The sequence below is a fragment of the Geotrypetes seraphini genome, chromosome 3 (genome assembly GCF_902459505.1).
Source record: "Geotrypetes seraphini chromosome 3, aGeoSer1.1, whole genome shotgun sequence".
NCBI classification, from domain to species: Eukaryota; Metazoa; Chordata; class Amphibia; order Gymnophiona; family Dermophiidae; genus Geotrypetes; species Geotrypetes seraphini.
The window spans coordinates 361,925,830-361,949,454 of NC_047086.1; the positions used below are offsets into that span (position 1 = coordinate 361,925,830).

Sequence of the window (23,625 nt, forward strand, 5' to 3'; positions counted from 1 at the left end):
CCTTTTATCAAATTGCGTTAGGGTTTTTTATCGCGGGCTGCTGCGGCAAAAGCTCCAACGCTCATAGAATCTCCAAGTGTGAGCTCTAGAAGGAAACTTTCATTGGCACAATGTTTAGATAAGCAGCATCAATAAACTAGGGTTTGATATGCATATTCATTGGGGGAATCCTGAAAACGCGATTGGATTGCGGCCCTCGAGGAGGGACTTTGACACCCCTGATCTAGGGCTACTGAAAGAGTTTGAGGCTGGAGGCTTTCCCACATATCCAGTGAGGAGCCCGGCCCAGTAGTGCAGGACTGAAACCAAAGGGTGAGTCTGGAAAGTGAGGTAACTCTAGTAACCAAGGAAGAGAGGAGTTGAAGCTTGTGTTGAAGCATACGAGGATGTGCCATCATGCTAAGAGAAAAATGGAAAATGCCTAGCCCTCTTAAAAGAACTGTAAATTCTAGTCTTAAGAGGTGATAGACTTGGGAGTAATCTAAGGAACTATGTTTTTTTACAGAAAGGGTGGTGGATGCGTGGAACAGGCTCCCGGAAGAAGTGGTGGAGACAGAGACTGTGTATGAGTTCAAGAAAGCCTGGGACAGGCACGTGGGATCTCTTAGACTAGAGAGGAAGAGATAATGGTTACTGTGGATGGGCAGACTGGATAAAACAAAGGATGGGCCATTTGGCCTTTATCTGCCATCATGTTTCAATGTTTCTGTGGATTAAGTTGAAGAAGATACTGTACCCTATTTGTTTGAACTGAAGTTGTTACGGTAATATGACATTCAGTTATACACTGCGATTGCCAAGAACCCCCATCACTGAGGAGTGGATTGTAGTGGAAAAGTGATCATCTGGTCTCCTCCTGTACGCTCTGGAACCACCACCACCCAAAAAATACAAAATCTGTTCTGTACCCCCATGAATCCACCTAGCCAAACAAATGATTCACCAGTGACACAACTGACTGAACCATTCACACATTTTGAGTGGTGTGCAGATCTTCATAGATAACGAGCCCAGTTATGAAGGTAGAGTTTTCATAGGAATTAATGACATCTTCACCTGTTACAGAGAATTGTGCAAGGAGATGATGAAGTGCTCAGAACAGCTGTGTTAGGATGCATTTTTAGGAACAACGACAAGGACGACGACTGCTGCATCTAGTAGAGAAGAAGAATCAGAGGATCAGCGGGACAAGGCATATGACCAAAAAGATGATCTACGGGAACTGGCAGATAATCCTTGTGATCCAAAAGTCCAGGAAGATGGTCCGAAGGTTGAGCCATTGGCTGCCAAGGAATCTGCAGGGTGAAGACTGATCTTTTATCTAAAATAAAGGTGGCATGTCAAAAGCGCACAGCAGGTCATTGGTGAGCCTACAATTGCACGTCGACACCTGTGCGCAGGACAAAGGTACACCGCCGGTTCCACTGCTTTACCGCCTTCTGTTAGCATTCTGAGGGGGTGGGTGGGGGGAACCCCCCAATACTCTTATAACTGTTTGCGCTCCCACTGGGGGTATGTGTGTGTGTGTGTGAAAACTTGAAAACTTGAAAACTTGAAAACATTGAAAACTTCTGAACAGCGAGAGAACGGAAGTTTTCAGTGTACTGGGGGTGGTTTCCCCTCACAACCCCCCCCCCCATGGGAGCTTGACCAGTTATAAGTTTACTGGGTAGTACTGGGGGGGTTCCCCCACCCCCTCAGAACGCTAACGGTAAGGCGTTAAAGTGGCGGGACCGTCCTGTATTCGTCCTGTGCGCAGGTGTCAGCGCATCAATGTCCTGCGCGCTTTCGTCGGTGTACCAAAATAAAAGTTCTGGTTAATTTGTACATATGAAAGCATCTCTAGGTTTCTCATATGAGTTAATGAGAAAATAGATTTTGATATATGGAAAAAATTATAGAAACATAACTCTTTCTGAATTTGTATAGTCAGGTAACATTATTCTTTGCTGATATGATTAAAGAGAATATAACCCTCAAAACCAAGTACCAATATATTGTTGAATACCCAAAAATAATTTAGCCTTTCTTGTTCCTACCGCTAGTGATCTGACCTTTGAATAGGTGCGTTCAAGAGTCAACGACAGGTCTGTTGTTCAGTATATTCACACTGAATAGTCATCAGATGTATTTGCCAATATTTGATAATGGACACTTGTTAATTAACATTTTATTTATTTATATACCACTTATATCCTAAGTGGTTTAACATGTTTTGATAATCTTTAAAAACAGGCCTGTCTGAGGCTTATGAGCACCAGAGCTATCTGCGTATGGTCTGACTTCTCTACCCTGTCTATGAAAATCTATTTTAAGCTCTTTAGTATCAATCTTGTTATATTACACTTCATTTTTCGCCCTATCCGAGTGACAGTGATAAATGTGCAGTCCCAGCTTTTATTACAATGCTTCAAAAGCTATTCAGCCAATTAATATGTATTGAGACAGACCTGAAAGAGATTTTAAGTTAAAATATCAAATTTCTGCTGAGTAAGAGACCTGGGCTCAGTTTCTAACCTTAGCTTTTGATTGTAATTGTTCATGGGTTGTAGATGCTGCAGAGGTGAACCTTGCAGGTCTTGGACGGATGAAGATAGAATCCTAGTCATTGTACAACGGTGACACCTACAGGGAATATCCAGAATACATGAATATTAGATTCCAAACAGGGCTCAGCTGTTCTGGGTAGCTTTTTATATGACTGGTGTGGTTGCTGTTTAGTTAAACACCTTTGTGAAAAGGTTCTGGTCCCAATACTGCCTCACATGCTCTGTCTAATGTAAGTCAGATGCATCTTGGGACAGTCTCTTTAGGAAGAAAGGATGCTCAAGCTCAGGTTTGTCAAAAAAGAAATTGTCCATTTATTATGAGTTTTTCATCCATTTTTATAGCATTATACATGGGTCAGTTTTTTCAGCTTATGACTGTAGGAAAGACCATATTTGGTAACGGGATACATAAAAGCAACTAAAAAGAAGTAGCAAGCATAAGGGGGGGGGCTTTGGTGGGAAGTTTCATAATACTGTCTTTTTGTCTAAGGTTTTAAACGTGACCTCCTTGGTAATTTTGATCCGCATGTGTACATAGATGCCATAGGGGTCCCAAGAGGGGTCCCAGATGAATTCAAGGCCCGAGACCAAGTTTAAGGCTGGGTTCGAGTCTCTTATTCCCCTTATCACTATCAATAAGAATGTTGATTGGATTAATTACATTTATTATAATCAGCAACGCTTTGTGAACTACACTAGGGATGCCTTGCAAGGTATTGCTGATCAGTTAGGCCCCACTTTTCAGATGACTTTTCAAAATCGCATGGCCTTGCTGAGAAGGGGGGTGTCTGTAAAATTCTCTCCAGTACTTTATCCTGTTGCACCTTTATTCCTGACAATACAGGTCCCATGGGTAAGGTTACTATGGCCATTCAGAAATTAGAGGACCTCTCTGCTGAGCTCAATCGTAACTCTGGTTTATCTAATCCTTGGGATCAGTACTTTAGTTGGAAGCAGGGATGGGTAAAAAACCTTATTGTTGTTATAATCTCTATTATTATTGCTTATGTACCCATGTTGCTTATGTCATTTTTAGACTGCTCATATGTTATACTGCTCGTATTACTGCTCCTAAACCCCCTCCTCGAGAGACATATCTGAAATATCTCTCCCTTCAAGCTCATGCTGTACACTGATGTCATTTTCATGACGTAAGAGGGGATTGAAGGGGCACATATATATTCCTTCACATATATTCTCTGTAAGTAATTATTCTATAAAAATGGGAACTTGACGCCTGGAACCTGGCCGGTGCCCAAAGTCACCCTTTGGACGGACTTTGGTGCAAAGAGGAGAGAAATCCTGTAGGTATAACCTATCTCAGCGCTAATCCCAACATACCCCATAAAGCACCACACAAGCTCCTTACTTGCCCCACTTCTCCTTTTTGCACACTTACAGATTGACTTTGCTCATATCCCTCATGTCACCGGGACCTGACAGGATTATGCCCTTATTATTGTTGACATGTTCTCCCGATGGCTTGAAGTTTTTCCCACCACAAATGAAACAGCTCAGACTGTGGTGAATATCCTACTTCGCGAAATCATCCCTAGGTGGAGATGCCCCACACATATTACCTCAGATAATGGTCCTGCTTTCACTGCCAGAGTATGCAAAGACTTAGCTACTGCACTATCAAGGACAAAAACCTTTTCACTTTGAATATTGACTCCAATATGTCCTGACAGCCGAACAAACTCAAAGAACCAACCTAAAACACATCTATTTGGGGAGCACCATTTAGGGACTATCTGCTCTGCCTAGGTTAGGAGTGGTCTGGAGCAGAGTTTTGGCAGAACCAGGACTTAGCTAGTTAGCACCAATATTCTGTCCACTAACCAGATAAAGTTAAGATAACAGAAAGACTGTCCAAACTTTTTCCACTGAGTTAACGGGGCACTTTATTGGCCTTTGATCGGTTAACTTCTGGGTTGCAGTACATGCCTGAATATGCAGTGCTAGATGCTGTGCATGCCTTGGCACTGAATATCTAGAGTTAGCTCAGCCCATGGCTGTGAGTGGCTTACATGCCTCATTCTGCTGTGAGCTGAATATTACCGTTATTCTTCTTTGACTATAGCTGTTATTTTTCACCTCCACCCCCCCTCCCCTTAAGCTGCCATGCTGAGCAATTGCCCAGTCTACCCAATGATTAAACCAGCCTGTAAGTCCCTTATTCCCTTTTCCAGTACCTCAGTGCCTTGCCCCATCTCTGTGGCAGACCAAAGGCAGGAAGCCTCTCTGCCCTTCACAGCTGCTGCATTCTTCATCCCTGCATCCTATTGGTTAGGCATTCCTTAGCCAGCCAATAGCTGCAGGGGAAGGCAGGGTCAGTAGCAGGAAACTATTGCCGTTTCTCATCTCCTTCACCTGTGGTGACACAGCACTGAACAGCTACTGTGCTTTCCATTCTTGTTCCATTTCTCATCATTGTAAATGCAGTCTGTTGTCATAGCGACTGAAGGGGAAGTAGTATGCAACAATAAAGGTCCTTGGCCTCTGGATTCCTTACTAGACACTGGCAGAGAGGAAGATAGGATAGAGCCATCAGGCAAGCTGTGAGTGATTTTTTAAGGTGGGTGAATGTTGAAAGGGGGATGATAAGAGGAAGTGGATAACTGCTGGGAAGAATACTAATGGAGGCATGCTGGGTGACAGGTTAAAGACATGCAGGGGCATAATCAAAACAAAAGCCTAAGTCATTTTTGGGGCTAAGGCGCTAGTCACCCAAAGTCGGCAGTGTTCAAAGTCCATTCTCGAAAAATACGCCTATAGTATACTTTTTTCTCCCCGAAAATCTTCTACCTATACATCCAGGCGTTTGAACGTCCAGACTGCTAGTACGTCTATCTTTATACTACATTCTTGTCCAAAAAATCGTCCGAGTCCCAGATGCCTAGAACAAGACCTTTTGGACGTGGGAGGGGCCAGCAAAGTGATGGACTGGCCACCCAGACATGGTAATAGAGTAGTGGGGCACCTTACAGGGCACTGCTGTGAACGTCACAAAAAGGTTGCCACATAAACATCTCATCACAACTCCCTTGCGGGTCATGGTGAGCTCCCTAAAACACCCCCAAAATCTACTATACCCACCTGTCTATGACCCCAATAGCTCTTATGGCTGCAGGTGCCACCTATATGGCAGTAAAGTAGGGTTTTTTTGTTTTTTTTGGTGGACTCACATTTTCCACCATGAATGCAGTGGTTAGAGTGGCTTATTACATTACATTAGTGATTTCTATTCCGCCAATACCTTGCAGTTCAAGGCGGATTACATAAAAGTTTTCAGAGATTACATAAAAGTTTACAGGAATAGCCTGGGTCCTCCTCTCTATGGTTCAGTAGCCCCCCCTCACCCCCAACTATTTAAGCCACTTCTCTGCAGCTCTACTAGACTTTCCTATGAGTTTTAGAGGGCTCACGCATTCCAGCACAAGTGTACTACTGTGTTTCCCTGAAAATAAGACGTATCTCAAAAATAAGCCCTAGCATGATCTTTAAAGATGCTCCTAATATAAGCCCTACCCAAAAATAAGCACTAGTTAAGATTGATCCCCGAAGCCCCCTTCCCCTGAATGTCCATGACATGCCCCGACTCCATCCCAGACGCTAGTGCTGCCCGATTCGCCAAAAACATTGGACTCGTCAATTCAGCAATCCCCACCCCAGTGAGGCCTGACATACCTCTGCTCTGAGTTACTCAGCTGGTTAAGTAATCGAGAAGATGCCGAGTCCAATGCAACAAACCACATCTTTCTATCTTTTCATTTACTGCTTCAATTAAGTAAAAAGTTTTAGTTATAAATAGAACCCGGCCGACGTTGCTGCCTCGTTTCTCAAGTAAACGTGTACAAAGACTCGGTCCCTTTTCTTAGATTTCGACACATATGTGTATTAATTTTATACTGTTCCCCTGTTCCTAAGTGTTTTTCCCTTAAATGTTTCTTACTTTTTCTATTACAATTGTATTTCTCCCCCCTTCCCATATGTATCTAAGACCTATGGGTCAATATTTACCCAGTTTGTACGGTTGGTAGTCCTGTAATTTTTATAGGAAAGTATGTTCAATTGTTATTTTTTGTTTTAATGTTAATGTTTTTACTTTGTACAATGCTTTGTAGATTCGAAAAAGCGTTTAATCAAAAACTGAATAAACTATAAACTATATAAACTATTATTGTCAGCAAGAGGTTCCCCCAAAGGTAGAAGTGCTGTGATACAGGCAAGTGTTGGAAGCAAAAGGTTTTATAAAGAGCTGATATAGAGAGTTAACACAGCATTTAGGGCCTGATTCTACAGAGGGTGCCTAGCGATGCCTAACTCCTAGGTGCCATTCGGCGCAGATGTCAACCAACCGCTGGGCGTCATTTATAGAATCACTCCAGTCAAAAATTTCAGTCAATCCTTGGTTTTCAAATTTTCTCAACTATGGAACGAACTTCCTCTTATTGCAAGGGGTCCTGGTCCTTTTCAACTTTTTTGTAAATCTTTAAAAACTATTTTATTTGCCAAACACTTTGGAAACTAGTCATATTAATATTTTCTGATTGTTACTTTTTAAAGTATTTTTTTTAGTTACTGTTAACCGAGTCGAGCTCCTTTCTGGCTGAAGACCCGGTATATAAAGCTAAGTTTTAGCTTAGTTTAAGAGTTGTGAGGTTGGGCAGATTTTTCCAGGCCTAATTTACCAGTGCCTAACACAGATGCCTAAGTCATTTCACGCCTATTCTCTGCCCCTAACCATGCCCACATTTTGGGTAAGTGCCACGTCGTGTTCTGCACGGAACTCATCATGAATTGTTTTCCATTTATTTTTTAATTCATTTTTAATGGCGTGGTTAATTACCACACCAACTAAACAGTTTTAAGTTCTGCGTGGAACTCGGCTAGGTGCCGCCAATCTAGCCGCCTAGTGGCCCTAGCCTAGCTGCCGTTTTTGGAATCAGGTCCTTAAAGCATGCATGTTAATGTGCATTATTAGGTTAAAAAATGGGCGAGGTGTTCCCTTCACCAAAACGGTGGTCTCCTAAGCCTTGCTCTCCTCACCGCTAGAAAAAGAAAAATAAGTTCCTTTAGATGCCTTCTTACTCAGCCCACCCTTCAACAGGAAGAAAAAGATGGATTCCAGGTTCCTCCTGAACCTTTCCCAGCAACTTTCCCTGCTGACAGCTGCAGTGAAAAATCCAAAAATGTTAATGCTGACACTGACCGGCGTGCCACACACATGCAAGTCAGAGACTGGCAGTGGCATTGTTTTGGATTTATTGCCACTGCTGGCAGGAGAGAAAATGGCTATCTTCTGATGGTGAAGATTCATGGGCGACTTAGGGCTCCTTTTACTAAGCTGCGATAACGTTTTTAGCGCACGCAGGATTTTAGCGCGTGCTAAACCCGCACTACACGGCTAGAACTAACGCCAGCCCAATGCTGGCATTAAGGTCTAGTGCGCGGGGCAATTCAGCACGCGCTAAAACCGTTATTGCAGATTAGTAAAAGGAGCCCTTAGAGCCTTGAGTAGGCATCTGGGAATGGGTGGGCCCACAGGTTTATCTTTCTCCTAAAGGAAAGGCCTTGTTAGGGTTACCAGACATCCGGATTTCCCCGAATATGTCCTCCTTTTGAGGACATAGTTGGAGGTCCGGACGGCTTTTCAAAATCCGGCACTTTGTCTGGGTTTTGAAAAGCCTCAGGTGTGGATTTCCTCCTGCCCAACAAGAGCAGGAAGTGGGGTGGGGCTGAGGCGGGGCAAGGATGGGATTGGGGACGGGGCTGGGACGTAATGGGGCGGACAGGGCGGGGCGGGTCTAGGAGGTCTGGATTTTACTCTAGTAAAATCTGGCAACCTAGGCCTGGTGATCCAATCAGGAGGTGAAAGGAAAGGGTCTCTGTTTTAAGTAGGCTTCTTCAGCTAGCCTAGCATTACAGCATTTTCATGGCCATGTTGTCATAAAAATAATGTTGCATTCTGCATGCTATTAGTCTGATACATTTGAGTTTTAAAGCCCGGTCTCTTCTACCATTAAAACTGGAAGATAATTCAACATGACCATGCTGGTTTTAACATTGTTCTGCAGTTGCATTCATGTTCTAGCCTTGGTTACACTCATGTTCTCCCACTCCCCCCCTAAAAAAGAGATTAAAGGAAAATTGTAAAAAAAAAAAAAAAAATAATTAAATTTTTACTAGGAAAATTCTGGAAAATGAGGTCAATAAGCCTGTAATGTTTTGTTTCTCCTTCCGTTTCAGCTGGTGCTGCCAGAGTATTCAATCCACAGCCTTTTCTGCATAATGTTTATGTGTGCGGAAGAGTGGCTGACTCTGGGGTTGAATGTTCCCTTGCTTTTCTACCATTTATGGAGGTGAGCCTCTTTTATTTATTTATTTTTAAAAACTTAGGGCTCCTTTTACAAAGCCGCGCTACCGGTTTTAACGCATGCACCGGATTAGCGCATGCTATAGCGCGCGCTAGCCGGAAATCTACCGCCTGCTCAAAAGGAGGCGGTAGCGGCTAGCACACACGGCAATGTAGCGCGCGCTATTCTGCGCGTTAAGGCCCTAGCACGGCTTTGTAAAAGGAGCCCTTAGGTCCTAATTCTATAAATGTCATTTACCTCCTAGGCGTGGTTGTCAATCAATTGTTGGGTGTCATTTCTAGAATCACACCTAGCGGCACCTAAGCATTCTTAAGCAGGGATGGGCATTAAATCCTTAGGCGCACTGCCATGTAGGGCAGGATTTTCTTGGCCTAGATGAGTGCACCTAAGGTAGGGGCCTATCGGCCCCTAACTCAATCCATGCCCAAACTCCGCCATGAATTGGCCTTAACTATGCCTACTTGCCGGTAGGTGCCTAGGTGTAGATGTCTACATTGAAGAGTTAGGTGCCTACCGAGTTAAGTACCTACCAGGAAAGTAATTTTTAAATTGGTTTTTAATAGCACTGATTAAACCAACTTAAAAAAATTGTTAAGCGTCTAGATTGGCTAGTGGGGCGGATCTAGGCGCCTAACTGTAGGCATCTTTTATAGACTCAGGGCCTTATAGCCCACCTAAACCTAGGTGGTTCCAAAATGTACATTTATATAAAATCCACACAACTGGGTGAAGATTCAAACTTAGGGTTTGTTCCCAAAATTCATAGATACAGCAACAACTGGTGAAGGAACAAACAATACTTTAAATACCTTTTTAAGCTTCAGTGGCGCTCAGAGTCCAAGATGGAGTAAAAAACCTCAATGTGGGGTACAGAACCCCTAGAGAGCGTTTTTTGTAGAATCTATCATTGCACCATTAAAAGTGAAAAGGTAATGAAAGTGCTTGTTTAAAAAACATTCTTAAATTGTTATGTCCATATAGTGAAATAGTTCTTCAATATGTGAATAAATTCAAAAAACGTGAGTTCATAAAGAACAAATATGTAAACTGCTTTGATTGTGTAAACCACACAGATAAAGTATATCAAGCACTATCCTTCCTTCATAAATGTGTTTTTAAGAATTTCTTAAACCCGCAATCCAGTGCTCATCTGCAAATGTCCAGGTGATTTGTTCCAAAAAACATGATCTGCCACAGAAATAGCTGTAACTTTAGTATCTTCATATCATATCTGTAGCAATGCAACAACAGAAAGCTGCAAACCTGTCAGGGCAGGAGCCACAAAGCTCCAGCAACCCGGTAAAAAATACCAGGTTGGGAGCGATTTTGTTTTGCTGGGCTATGATTAGTACAAATAGCATGCAAACTAAATGCACATTATTTGTGCTGATTAGCCTGGTAAAAGGGTGAGGAACTGTGCCTGGAGCCTGCACAGAAGAGCTAAGAAGTAGGCACAACTGTTCTGCGCAGGCCCACTATAGCTCCCAATCACCGGAGCTAACAAGCAGTTTATTAAAGTGTGTTTTTTTTAAACACCCAATATGGATACAGCTGTTGTGTGCCTGTTATGTCAGTGTATGTCCCACACGTAATAGCTGTCTTCTGACTACAGGTGTGGGACATACACACACACAACAGACACACAAACAGCTAGCAGCAGCTCCAGTCCTGCTAGAAAATTTGACTTGGTAAGAGATGGGCATTCCCTTCTTTGCATTACAAGGCATGCTCATTTTAATAGTAATGAGCTCCTTGTAATGCATTAGAACATATGAATAGCCTTACTGGGTCAGACCAAAGGCCCATCAAGCCCAGTAGCCCGTTCTCATGGTGGCCAATCCAGGTCACTAGTACCTGGCCAAAACCCAAAGAGTAGTAAGCAGTGGCTTCCCCCATGTCTTTCTCAATAACAGACTATGGACTTTTCCTCTAAGAAATTGTCCAAACCCTTCTTAAAACCAGCTATGCTATCTACTCTTACCACAACCTCTGGCAACGTGTTCCAGAGCTTAACTATTTTCTGAGTGAAAAAAATATTTCCTCCTATTGGTTTTAAAAGTATTTCCCTGTAACTTCATTGAGTGTCCCTTAGTCTTTGTCATTTTTGATGGGTTCTCGGTGACTGCTACCGTGATTGGTAAAAGCCCCTGAGAACCCTTTTGAGCATCGGAGGCTGAGCTGCCTTGCGAGTAAGACAGGCTACAACTAGTCTTACTTGCAAGGCAAGTTTCTGAGCATTGGGGCCTCAGATCTCAATGAGTAGCAAGGATGGTATAAAACCAAAACTTGACATGAATACCAACATGTGCCCAAATAAATGACTTGATAAGTCAATATCAGTACTTTAAACAAAATATGTGATTCTACTGGTAACCAATGGAGTTACTTCAATAATGGACTAACATGTTCACATCTAGCTGCTCCCAAAATTAGTCATGCAGCATCATGCTGAATCATCTGTAGTGCTTTACACTGAGATAAGGCCGTTCCTAAATATAGGGCATTACAATAATCTACCTTTTGCATCATCAAACGTTGCACTACAACTCTAAAGCCATAACTTGACAACATTAGTTTCAGTCTACTCAAAAGAAAAATTGATGACCACAGACAAGACCTGTTCTTTCAAAGATAATGTCAGGTCTAACAAAACTCCTAAAATTCCTAGTTTAGGACTATCAAAATGGATTAGAAACTTAAAAAGCAAGATGGCACATAAAAGGTTAATTGTAAAATAGCAAAAAATAATAAAAAAAATAATATAAAAGTAAAAATCAAGTTACTCACAGCCACAGTGATTCAGCATTCTCTCAGAATTCAGCCAAGCTTTACAGCAAGTTTGTACAAGCTGTACTGAGGTCAAGTGTCACCAGTACAGGTACTTGTTTAAAACACTCATTTTAATTTAAATATATTATAAAAAAGGAGTTGCCCGAAACTTAAAAACAAGTAACAATGTCTAAAATGAGACAAAAAAAGAGAAATAATTATGTTTAAATGTTCCAGATAACATTAAAAAATACTGTTTTAATTACATATTCTAAAATTGCAAATAATGGCTAAATCTAATACGGGAAATAATGCCCTTCTAAAATAAGTCAAAATCATTAAGAATGCCACCGTAAATGCTGTAAAAATGCTAAAATTGCTGAAAAATGTTATGCATTCCAGTGACCATTTCATACATTACATTGACACAATGATGATGTCATTGTAATTAGGGCACACTAGGGACATTACTGGAGATTTCTGCCAGTCAGCCCCCCCTTTACTAAGCTGCTGTAGAGGTTTCTACCAAGGCCTGGAGCTCTAAATACTTTGACGTCTATGAGTGTCGGAGTATTTAGAGCTCCAGGCTGTGGTAGAAACCTCTAACGCGGCTTAGTAAAAGAGGGCCAAAATGATGACGAAAGGAGTTTCAAAACCATAAATATTAATAAAAATGAGGTAACCAATAAAGAAATAATGTGAAAATAGTGCTAATTATGCATGCAAATGTAATGACGCAAATATAATACCAAACAATATATGCAATGAAATGATGCAAAAGTGGAAAACCACATCTGTTCAGTGAACGTAACTGAAGTGACCCTGTTATTCTACACAGAAGCTCAAAACTGATTCTAAGTCATAAATACATTTCAAAGCATCATAAATTAAAAACATAAATTAGGACACATAATTAAAATCACAATGCTTGGCATAATGTTCCATGTGGGGAACTGTAGGGGTAAAACCGCTCAGAAAGACATGTCCTAAGTTGTCATTAAAAAACACTAAGATCTGATTCATTATTAAGACCATAAGGTAAAGCAGTATTGTATTTAAAAATGAGATTCTGTTCCTTAGGCAACAGAATCTTATCCACATTACTCTTTCTTCATGGGTTCTAAACCCTCTTTAAAACTAGAAATCTGAATCTTCAGATGTCGTATGTTGTTTTGGAAACATCATGTTCAACCAATGATTTGTCAGCAGCCTTTCCTTTTAATTGCATGTCTATGTTCTGTAATCCGCTTGTTCAATGTTCTCTTAGGGCTAGATTCACTAAGTCCACCAATTAACTTCCAACCCCTTTGCAACCTGATTTCCCTCCAACCCAATTCACTAACCTCTGTCCCGATCATCCTCTGATCCGTGCATGCAAATGAGGGGGAACGGCATTCAAATGTAGGCAGGCAGAGATTCACTAAAAAAAAAAAAATGAGGGACACCGACTGGGATCCAAAAATAAGCGACTGCTGAGGACCAGTCGCCCGGGTCCTTTCCAACTGCCCTGCCTTTGGCCACCCTGCTTCTCTGCCCCAATCTCCTGCTCTCTGCCCCGATCTCCTGCTCTCGCCCCAAATCTCTCCAGCTCTCACCCCGAATTTCTCCAGCTCTCGCCCTGAATCTCTCCTGTCACCCCAACTCTCCTGCCCTTTCCCGCAGTGCAAGCTCATGGTTTTAACCTGTGGGTTTAAAGTGGGTTAAAACCATGGGTTGAAAAGCAAAAAAAAAAGTAGGTTTCCTCCTTTGCCGGACATGGAGGGCCAGCTGTAGAGCGATCCAGGCGGTCGGTTGGGGGCGTGATTTCGATCGCCCTCATTTGTATGAGGGCAATTCGTGAATCCGCCCCCCTGGACATGGATCGGATCGTTCACGGATCGGATCGGTGCCCTTAGTGAATCTAGCCCTTAGTTTTGCCAATATACGAGTACAGCAAGTTGCAGGGACAGAAAACCACGTACATTACCTGCTGAGTTTTACACTTGGAAAAATGCCATAACTCATAGCAATCTCCAGTCAATAGGTGTGTAAAAATGGCATACAGAGCAACTAAGGAAGGGATGGTGACAGTGGTATTATTCTTTGGATGTTTTTTTCTGAGTGTCTGGAACTGCTAATGGTGCTAAAATATTTTGGTTGATTTTAAAAATCTTTTTTTTAATTAAATGTAAAAAGTGTGGCGCAGACGTAATAAATCAGGTTCTTCCCATTTTCCTATTCCCTTTATGTATAAAGTCATGGAATGCATGTTTGAGTTGCAACCATTGGAAGAAGGCAGAAGGAGGAAGATGGTGTTGGGAACAAAGTTTATCATACGGTATCCAAATACTGCCATCATATAGTTGACATAATTTCCATATACCTAAGGCCTTCCAATTCCTCCAATTGATGGTGTGGTGCTGAATTTTTATCTCCGGATTACACCATAATAAGAACATAAGAAATGCCTTCACCGGATCAGACCGAGGTCCATCAAGTCCGGCGATCCGCTCACGCGGCGGCCCATTTAGGTTCTCTATTATGAAAACCTGAAATTACCGTATCCCTCAATATGATTTGCAAGAAGGTGTATATCCAACTTGTGCTTGAAACCCCGAAGAGTAGTCTCCGCCACAACACCCCCAGGAAGAGAATTCCAAGCGCCCACCACTCGTTGTGAGAAACAGAACTTCCTGGCATTCGTCCTGAACCTGCTGCCTAATGATACATGCAAGGAGGTGTTCCCTTTAGCAGCTAGTATTTTATCAATTTCATGAACAGTAATGATTGCAGCATCTAATAAATGATCCTTATAAGTTACGAATCCAGAAGAAGTATATCTTTTAAATGGAAAAGTTCATGGCCATTCAGAAAGGTTATTATAAAAAAATTTATGGAAGTTTGGGAACCGTTAACTAAGGGGTCCTTTTATCAAGTTGCGGTAGGGGGTTTAACGTGCATAATACCGCGCGTTAAACCGCCTGCCACGCTAGCCGCTAACGCCTGCATTGAGCAGGTGTTAGTTTGTTAGCCAGCCGCGGGGGTTAGCGCGTGATGAAAGGTCCGATGCGGTAACCCCGCTAGCGCGGCTTGATAAAAGGACTCCTAAATATTGCAAAGATTGATTTATTTGTATAAATTGTGGAAAACATGCACATCTGGGGAGGGGGAAATTTTTGGCATTTGTTAAGAAATATAGAAGGGTTGACTACAAGTATTTTTATGAGGTGTTTGTAAATTGGAAAGTGGGTGGGAGAAACTAAGTCTTGTTTTTATTCTATTAAGTATATTGTGCTGTAATGATGATAATTTATGTAAATGCATCTTCTTTTGTGCACAATTGAAGTTCTAAAAATGAATAAAGAATTTTAGAAAAAAAAAGAATCCAGACGACGACACAAATGGGAGAATGGGATTGTGGGTTCAAATCCAGCGCTGCTCCTTGTGACCCTGGGCAAGTCACTTAATCCTCCATAGCCCCAGGTACGTTAGATAGATTGTGAGCCCACCGGGACAGATAGGGAAAATGCTTGAGTACCTGATTGTAAAAAACCGCTTAGATAATCTTGATAGGCGGTATATAAAATCCTAATAAACTTGAAACTTGAAACTTGAAAGAGAAGGTCCAAATCACTAGCTTTGTTGCGCTATACCCATCTTTTTTCTTTTTATTGCATAGAATCTATTGGACTCCTAGTAAACTTTCAGAAATTCAGAAAGATCACAATAAAGATCTATGTTGGTCATGTAACTTGTCATCAGGCACATTGAAACACTTGATTTATGGTTGTCCTTTATTACAAAATTATTGGAAGAATATATGGAACCATGTGCAGTCTTTACTAGATGTTAACATACCGTTTTCTTACCCTCTACTACATGTTAGCTTAACAACATGAGAATGTACCATTGCTCCAATTTTTACTATTGGTGGCTTTGCGAATCATTTTTGCAAACTGGAAAAATTTCTCATCATGAATGGTGGAACACAGTTTGCCTTTATGCTAAATACAAAAGAATTGCAGCTGAACGAAATGGTTCAATTCCCAGATTTGAAAAATCTTAAAAACATCTTTTTCAGGAAAGTATTATAATATTTAAATTCCTAATAACCCCCCCATTTTACAAAAAAGCGTAGCGTGGTTTTTAGTGCTGGCCCTCCGTGCCCGGCAGAGGAGGAAACCTACTTTTTTTTTCTTTGCAAGGCCGTGCTTTTAACCCGCTTTAAACCCACGGGTTAAAACCACGTGCTTGCACTGCGGGGAAGGGCAGGAGAGGCAGGGCGGCATGAGAGATTCAGGGCGAGAGTTGGAGAGATTTAGGGCCATAGGAATTCTATGAGCATCAGAGCTGCTAGCTAAAAACCTTGCTATGCTTTTGTAAAAGAGAGCGGGGGGGGGGGGGGGGGGGGGGGGGGGAAGGGAGGATTACAATTTTGTTGCCATGATCTGAGTTTGGTGAGAGAGAGGTTACCCTGAAAGAGATATCAAAGATGGGTTAAGAAGAGCGATGGTCCAAGATAGAAGGACTCTTCTTCAGTCTAAGACAGGGGTCTCAAAGTCTCTCCTTGAGGGCCGCAATCCAGTCAGGTTTTCAGGATTTCCCTAATGAATATGCATGAGAGCTATGTGCATGCACTGCTTTCAACGCATATTCATTGGGGAAATCTTGAAAACCCGAATGGATTGCGGCCCTCAAAGAGGGACTTTGAGATCCCTGGTCTAAGACTAAGAAATAGAATGATGAGTTGTTTGCACCCTGCTTTACGATCATTTGTCCTTCAACATTACCAAGATACTCAGGAAACAGTGTCATGTTATGCAATTTGAATTACCACACTTTTCTGAAAAAGATTTCAGGTTTTTAGCTTTAAAAAGCATTGAAAACTCATGGAGACAGGGTTATGTGGATACGATCCTGTTGCCAGAGGAACAGAACTTCATTTGTAAATATAATACTGTCTTAATAATGAATCAGATCAGTGGTTTTTTTTTTTAATGAGAACCACTTAGGACAAGAATTTCTTTGCGGTTTTACCCATACAGTTCCCCACATTGAGTATTATGTCATGCAGGGTGATTTTAATTATATATCCTTATTTATGTTTTTAATTTAAGATGTTTTGAAATGTATTTGTGGCGTAGAATCAGTTTTGGGCTTCTGGATAGACATTTAGGGCTCTTTTTACTAAGGTGCGCTAGCGTTTTTAGCGCGCGCTGCTGCCCGCGCTACGTGTAAAAACTAACGCCAGCTCAATGGTGGCGTTAGCGCGCCCTAAAACCGCTAGCGCAGCTTAATAAAAGGAGCCCTTAATATTAATTTTAATGCCTCGTTATTTCTAGTTGCTCTTATTCCCCCTCTTTTACGAAGGCATAGCGCGGGTTTTAGCGCCATCAGTGGCGGTAACTGCTCCGATGCTCTTAGGAATTCTATGAGCGTCGGAGCAGTTACTGCCGCTGCCGGCGCTAAAACCCGTGCTATGCCTTCGTAAAAAAAGGGGGGGTTGTTAGCCATTTTGAACTTGAATGGTAACTATGGGTTATCGGATCTTTTCAATGTAATATAATGATTTGAATTTTTATGATTTAGCTTAGTTTCATTTGTACTTACAATAGCATATATTTGGTTGTTCATTTTACTCATGTTTGTTTAATTATATGCCCCGATGCAGCCTAACATACAGTAGGTGAATTATGGCCACATCGGGCACTGTTATGATCTCATCCGCTCTAATAAATTGTCTCCAACTCCTACTTTCTGGTGTTGGTCTGCTCTTTGTCTACATTGCTTGAGCCTTTGCAGACACGGACCATGTCGGGTCCCCTGGTTTGTATAAAGGTGGCGACATTAGCCGCAATATATTGTTTAAATAAACCCAGCCTGCATCTTGTATTCTTGTCTGCAGTTTGTTCTTTGTTTGTTTCGATTGTGCTTTACTTCAGACATATTTGGATTGTACTTTTGTTTTTTGTTTGAGCTGTGATTTATTGTACCACACAAAATTGCAGATGTTTATGCAGTCAACAGTATCCACATTAGCTTGGAAAATACGGACCCGACACGGGCCGTGTTTCCACTTGACTGTCTTCCTCAGGGGTCCTAAGATTGAACATAAATCTTTATTGAGTGAATTGTTACAAAAAGGAATATTTTGAATGAGACAAATGAATGTGGATGAGAACTAATGCAGTGAGCGTGAAAAATGATATAGAGAGGATGAAGAGTAACAAATACAAAATGTACAAGTGATAGGATGAGCATGTGATAATCCAATGAGGTGGCCTGGTTGTGTGTGAGCAGTGAGAAGGAAAGATCTAACACAAAGACGAGTTTTGGGATGCAATCAATAGTACACAGACGAGAGTGGGCTCCAGGTATAGAAAGTGAATTATATAAATGAATACATACTGTTCTGTTTTTATCAGATTACTCCAACCTTTTCAAATTCTCCTTCAGGTATTTCCATTGCCCAGCAGACAGTTCGGAATTAGCTTATGATCCACCAGTGGTGATGAATGCAGCTACCTTAAACTACTGTCAGAAAGAGGCCTGGTGTAAGCTAGCCTTCTATCTCCTCTCTTTCTTCTACTATCTCTATTGGTGAGTGATTTCCTCTCACATGTGAGCAGAACGTTTGATGTGATGAAATAGGACAAAAATAATGGCATATTGATTTAGTTAGGGACGGATTCTCTAATATCGCTGGCAAAATCTAACAGGTTGCTGTAGTAGCAGCCATAAATCTAACAATTCAAAAAAGACAAGCTGTTTTCAAAGAACCGCGCATGCAAATAAGGTTCACGGAGGGCCGCAAATTTTACATGAGATCAGCCGCTGGTGTTAGTGATCAGCACATGCACAGAATAGTCCACGGAAAGAGACGTAAATGTGCGCATGTGCTGGGAAAAGCTACGCCACAGTCGCGCATGTCATTGGCGTGTCTTATTGGAGTAAAATATGCGCACATGTCATAGGTGCCCATCACATGCAGCTGCTGGGTCCTCATGTCGCAAAAGAAATAAAAGTCCAGCACTTTTACCGCAGTTTCCTTTTCATGTTGACTTCTTGCTCGTGCAGTTGAAGTACAGTAGCTGAAAAGATGATAAATCCTGCGGGTGATTTCTAGTTGTGAGTTTTTGTTCGTTTTTGTACTTTTTTTTTATCAGTCAGTATAATAGCAGGTTGGCAGTGATGGTGGGGTCCTTTGGCAGTGGTGGGGGGCTTTCAATCTGTCCTCCTTGCTTCCATTGCTTTCAATGGAAATAAAACCCAGATGTCTCAATTTGTCCTTCTGAACCTAAATGGTTTTCAAGGGTGATGAGGTGGAGGAATTTAAAGAAATCTCAGTGAACCTGGAAGACGTACTAAGCCAAATTGACTAGTTAAAGAGTGATAAATCACCTGGACGAGATGGTATACATCCCAGGGTACTAGAAGAACTCAAACATAAAATTGCTGACCTGCTGTTAGTGATCTGTAACCGGTCGTTAAAATCATCTGTAGAACCTGAAGATTGGAGGGTGGCCAATATTATGCCGATTCTTAAAAAGGGTTCCAGGGGAGATTTGGGAAATTACAGACTGGTAAGCCTGACCTCTGTGCCGGGCAAAATAGTGGAAACATGATCTGCTGTATTTCTTTAAAAGTGTGAATAAACATGTAGATAAAGGCGAACTGGTTGATGTAGTGAATCTAGATTTCCAGAAGGCTTTTGCCAAAGTTCCTCATGCGAGGCTCCTGAGAAAATTAAAGAATCATGGGATAGGAGGCAATGTTCAATTGTGGATTAAGAACTGGTTATCAGATAGAAAACAGAGGGTAGGGTTGAATGACCATTTTTCTCAAAGGAGGAGGGTAAATAGTGGTGTGCCACAGGGATCTGTGCTGGGACCAGTGCTATTTAACTTATTTATAAATGATCTAGAACTTAGAACTATGAGTGAGGTGATAAAATTTGCAGATGACACTAAACTGTTCAAAGTTGTTAAAATGCATGCGGACTGTGAAAAACTGCAGGAAGTCCTTAGGAAATTGGAAGACTGGGTGTCCAAAAGGCAGATGAAATTCAGTGTGGTCAAATGCAAAGTGATGCACATTGGGAAGAATAATCCAAATCATAGTTATTGACCTTGGGGGGGGGGTCAGCATTCAAGAAAAGGATCTGGGTGTCATCGTAGACAATATACCGTAGCTTTCTGCCCAATGTGTGACGGCAGCCAAGAAGGCAAACAGGATGCTAGGAATTATTAGAAAAGGAATGGATAACAAGACTATGAATGTTATAATGCCTCTGTATCGCTCAATGGTGTGACCTTACCTTGAGTTTTGCTTTCAGTTCTGTTCTCCTCCTCATAAAAGATATAGCAGCACTAGAAAAAGTTCAAAGAAGAACAACCAAGATGATAAAGGGGCGGGAACTCTTCTCGTATGGGGAAAGACTGAAAAGGTTAGGGCTCTTCAGCTTGGAAAAGAGATGGCTAAGTGGAGCTTTGATCGAAGTCTACAGAATCTAGATTGGTGTAGAACGAGTACAAGTGGATTGATTTTTTTACTGCATCAAGATTTACAAAGACTAGGGACACACTCAATGAAGTTACAGAGTAATATTTTTAAAACCAATAGGAGGAAATATTTTTTCACTCAGAGAATAGTTAAGCTCTGTAATGTGTTGCCAGGGGACGAGGTAAGAGCAGTTAATGTAGCTGGTTTTTTAAAAAAGGTTTGGACAAATTCTTGGAGGAAAAGTCCATAGTCCATGGAATGCTGCTACTATTCGGGTTTTTACTAGGCATTTGTGACATGGATTGGCCTCTGTGAAGACAGGATACTGGGCTAGATGGACCATTGGTCTGACCCAGTAAGGTTATTCTTATGTTCTCCTTTTTCTGGCGCCATATCGTAACCTTATTTATGGTGGAATATGAACTGTGGCTGGAGGGCAGGTGCAGGTAAGTGCTCTTTCCCCCTGTTGGCAGAAAACGGGGAGGTGAGAAAAGAGATGGTTTAAATGGGGTGGATTGAGAAAAGGATAAAGAAAAAAAAGCTAGGAAGAGGAAGGCTACATGGACTGGAGCTGTAGAGGAGGAGATTCCAATTTTTTTTGGGGGGGAGGGCAGATTAGAGGGAAGTGTAAAGAGGAAGGAGGATTAAAGCAAGGAAGAAGGACAGAGCGTGGTGCCATGGTTAAAGCTACAGCCTCAGCATCCCTAGGTTGTGGGTTCAAACCCATGCTACTCCTTGTGATCCTGGGCAAGTCACTTGATCCCCCCAATTGCCCCAGGTATATTAGATAGATTGTGAGCCCATCAGGACAGACAAGGAAAAATAGTTGAGTGTCTGAATAAATTCATGTAAACAGTTCTGAGCTCCCCTGGGAGAATGGTATAGATAAAATAAATAGATTTAAGGCCCCCCTTGGTTATTTAAGTTATTAAAAGCACTATATTTTCCCTTTGTGGTCTCTCCTTTACATACTGAGATATACTGTGGAAGTTATTGGTCTCCACCAGAAACTTGCAAACATTTTAACAACAATCATGAACATTATCAAGTTACTGATGTATTTATTCCTAAAGGCCTAGTTATGGTTCTAGCTCTAAAAAGACAGCAGGAACAAATTTTCTTTTAAATTAATCAATTTCTACTGGTGTAAAAATAAAGTGCTAATGAATTTTATTTCACTTCCTTTTTATTGTAAATAAACTGTCATGACTTATGGGACAACTTTATTGAAAATAAAAGAAAAAAAATCATACAGTTAGCAGAATTGCTGTAAACCGAATTGAGCCTTCTCAGAATGATGACTCGGTATACAAAGTTAAGCTTTAGATTAGTTTAGTTTAGTCAGCAGGAATCAGAACATCTTGTAGGCTCTCAAGGTCACTTCATTGCCTCTTTTTTTTTTTTTTTTCTTCAATGCAGCATGATCTACACGTTAGTGAGCTCTTAAAGATCAGCCTTAAAGAGTGAAGACTCACGAGGATGGAGAATGAGGATGAAAGCTCACCTGGACGCTTAGTGAGCAGAAGACAACGCAGGATTGCCTTCTCGTCCCCAGGAACAATCTAGGAAATTAGGAATTGCCATACTGGGTCAGACCAAAGGTCCATGAAGCCCAGTATTCTGCTTCTTGTACTGGCCAAGCCATGTCACAAGTACCTGGCAGAGTCCTAAGAAGAAGCAAGGTTCCATGCTACCGACCACAGGGATGAGCTGTATCTTTTCCCAGATCTATCTTAATAGCAATTTATAGACTTTAACTCCAGGAATTTTTCCAAACCTTTTTTTAAACCCAGCTACACCAGTTAAGATAATAGATAACAACAGGTACTGAGATGAATTCAATATAACTGTTTCATGTTTCTCCATTTCTTGAGCTCAAATGCAGTTCTGAAATATTAACACAGCACAAGTCAAAACATCTCAGTTCTGCTGAAGACCACCAAGAGGTCCTTGGTAATTGCTTGTGTAGCAAGGGTGAATTATTTTAGTGTTCCCACTTACAGTTCTTGTCACACGCTTCTGCATGAGGTGGGGGGAGGGAAGGGGGTAACCTTGGACACAGTCAGAGAAGGGCTGAGAAGGGATAGGAATGGGAGAGGGATGACATGTGCATATGAGGGTGTGAAAAGTCAGAGAGTGCCTGTATTTCTGCATCTTTCTGTGGTAGGACCAGAGCTTCTCTTTGAACCATTGGGCTGGAGAAGTCCATTGTGTCTGATGTATCCATGTGCATAGCAAGTGGAAGAAAGTTTTCAGTCCGAGGAACTATTTACTGCTTAATTACCTAGGCAAAATCCTTAGAAAACGCTCCTTATAATGCCTCCACTCTGTCTGGTATATTCTTTCAAAGGCAATAAAGAAAGCTTAAAAATATTTGAACACTGCCAAGCTACTATTGTATTATTCTAAAGACCTAGTCATGGTTCTCTCTCTAGAAAGGCTGCAGGAACAAATGTACGAGTCTATTGGGGGAGATATTCAAAGTGATTTAAATGGCCAGGAGAGGATCCCAGCCATTTAAATCACTTAACCAAAGCTAAGCGATAATATTCAGTGGCAATTAACCAGACAGTGTTGTCTAATATTGCCTCTTAATGACCACCTCCTAACTGACGACCTTGAAGGAGGGATGGAGGAAACGTTTAGGCAGAGTGGCCACCTAGATGATTAGTAGTAATATTCAGATTGCTAATCAGCTAGGAACCCACATAAAATTAGGGCAAAAAGAAAGGCTGGCCTAACTTTATACCGGGAAGGTAATCTGGCACTGGTCTGAATATTGACCAGTGCCCAGTTATCCCCTGGGCGCTGGTCTGATCCCCCAACCCACCCCTCCAGAATGAAACCAGCCTAGCCAATTCCCTTCTCTCACCCACCCCCACCAAAGATAGAGCAAAGTAGGCCTGCAGCCCCCCCCCCCACACACACACACCATCTGGCCATCCCTGAGCCTACCTTGTCAAATCTCTAGTGGTCGAGGTCCAGTGATAAATGGTCAGGAGTAATGCTTATTCATTCCTGCCCATATCGGAGGTCACTTCAAAATGACCAGTGGACAACCAGGTATTTGTCAAGGTAGGCTGGCGGGGGTATTGCAGTGGTGGGAATAGGGTTACCAGACTTCCGGGAAAACCTGGACATGTCCTCTTTTTAGAGGGTTGTCCAGGTGCCCTTATGGACTTTCGAAAACCCAGCAGTTGTCTGGGTTTTGGAAAGCTCTGGCCTTGTGTGGAGGGCCTCTGAGCATTTGTGGATGACATCGCACGCATCCGCGCATGCTCGGAGGTCCCCGGACACAGCCTGGATGTCAGGAATGAGACGAGGCTTTCAGGGGGGTGAGGCTTGGGGCAGAGCAGGGCGGGGCCAAAGGTGGAACAGGGTGGGCTTGGGGAGGAATGGTGTGTGGCTGGGGTACAATGCGGCATGATCAGGCATCCAGGATTTTG

At 42.0% G+C, this 23,625-nt stretch overlaps 1 protein-coding gene across 2 annotated transcripts in view; it reads left to right on the top strand.

Annotated features, from left to right (window-relative positions):
- Nucleotides 1-22,558, top strand: part of CNIH3 (cornichon family AMPA receptor auxiliary protein 3) — a 61,274-nt gene extending 38,716 nt beyond the window's left edge. The window contains exons 4-6 of one of the 2 annotated variants that reach the window (XM_033938140.1): nt 8,802-8,914; nt 18,134-18,231; nt 21,599-22,558. In XM_033938140.1, coding sequence (XP_033794031.1) covers nt 8,802-8,914; nt 18,134-18,231; nt 21,599-21,603 — 216 coding nt within the window. In that variant the 3' untranslated portion in view covers nt 21,604-22,558. Of the gene's footprint in view, nt 1-8,801; nt 8,915-18,133; nt 18,278-21,598 lie in introns of both variants that reach the window. The other variant, XM_033938138.1, reaches the window with a different exon arrangement.
- The last annotated feature ends 1,067 nt before the right edge of the window (nt 22,559-23,625 follow it).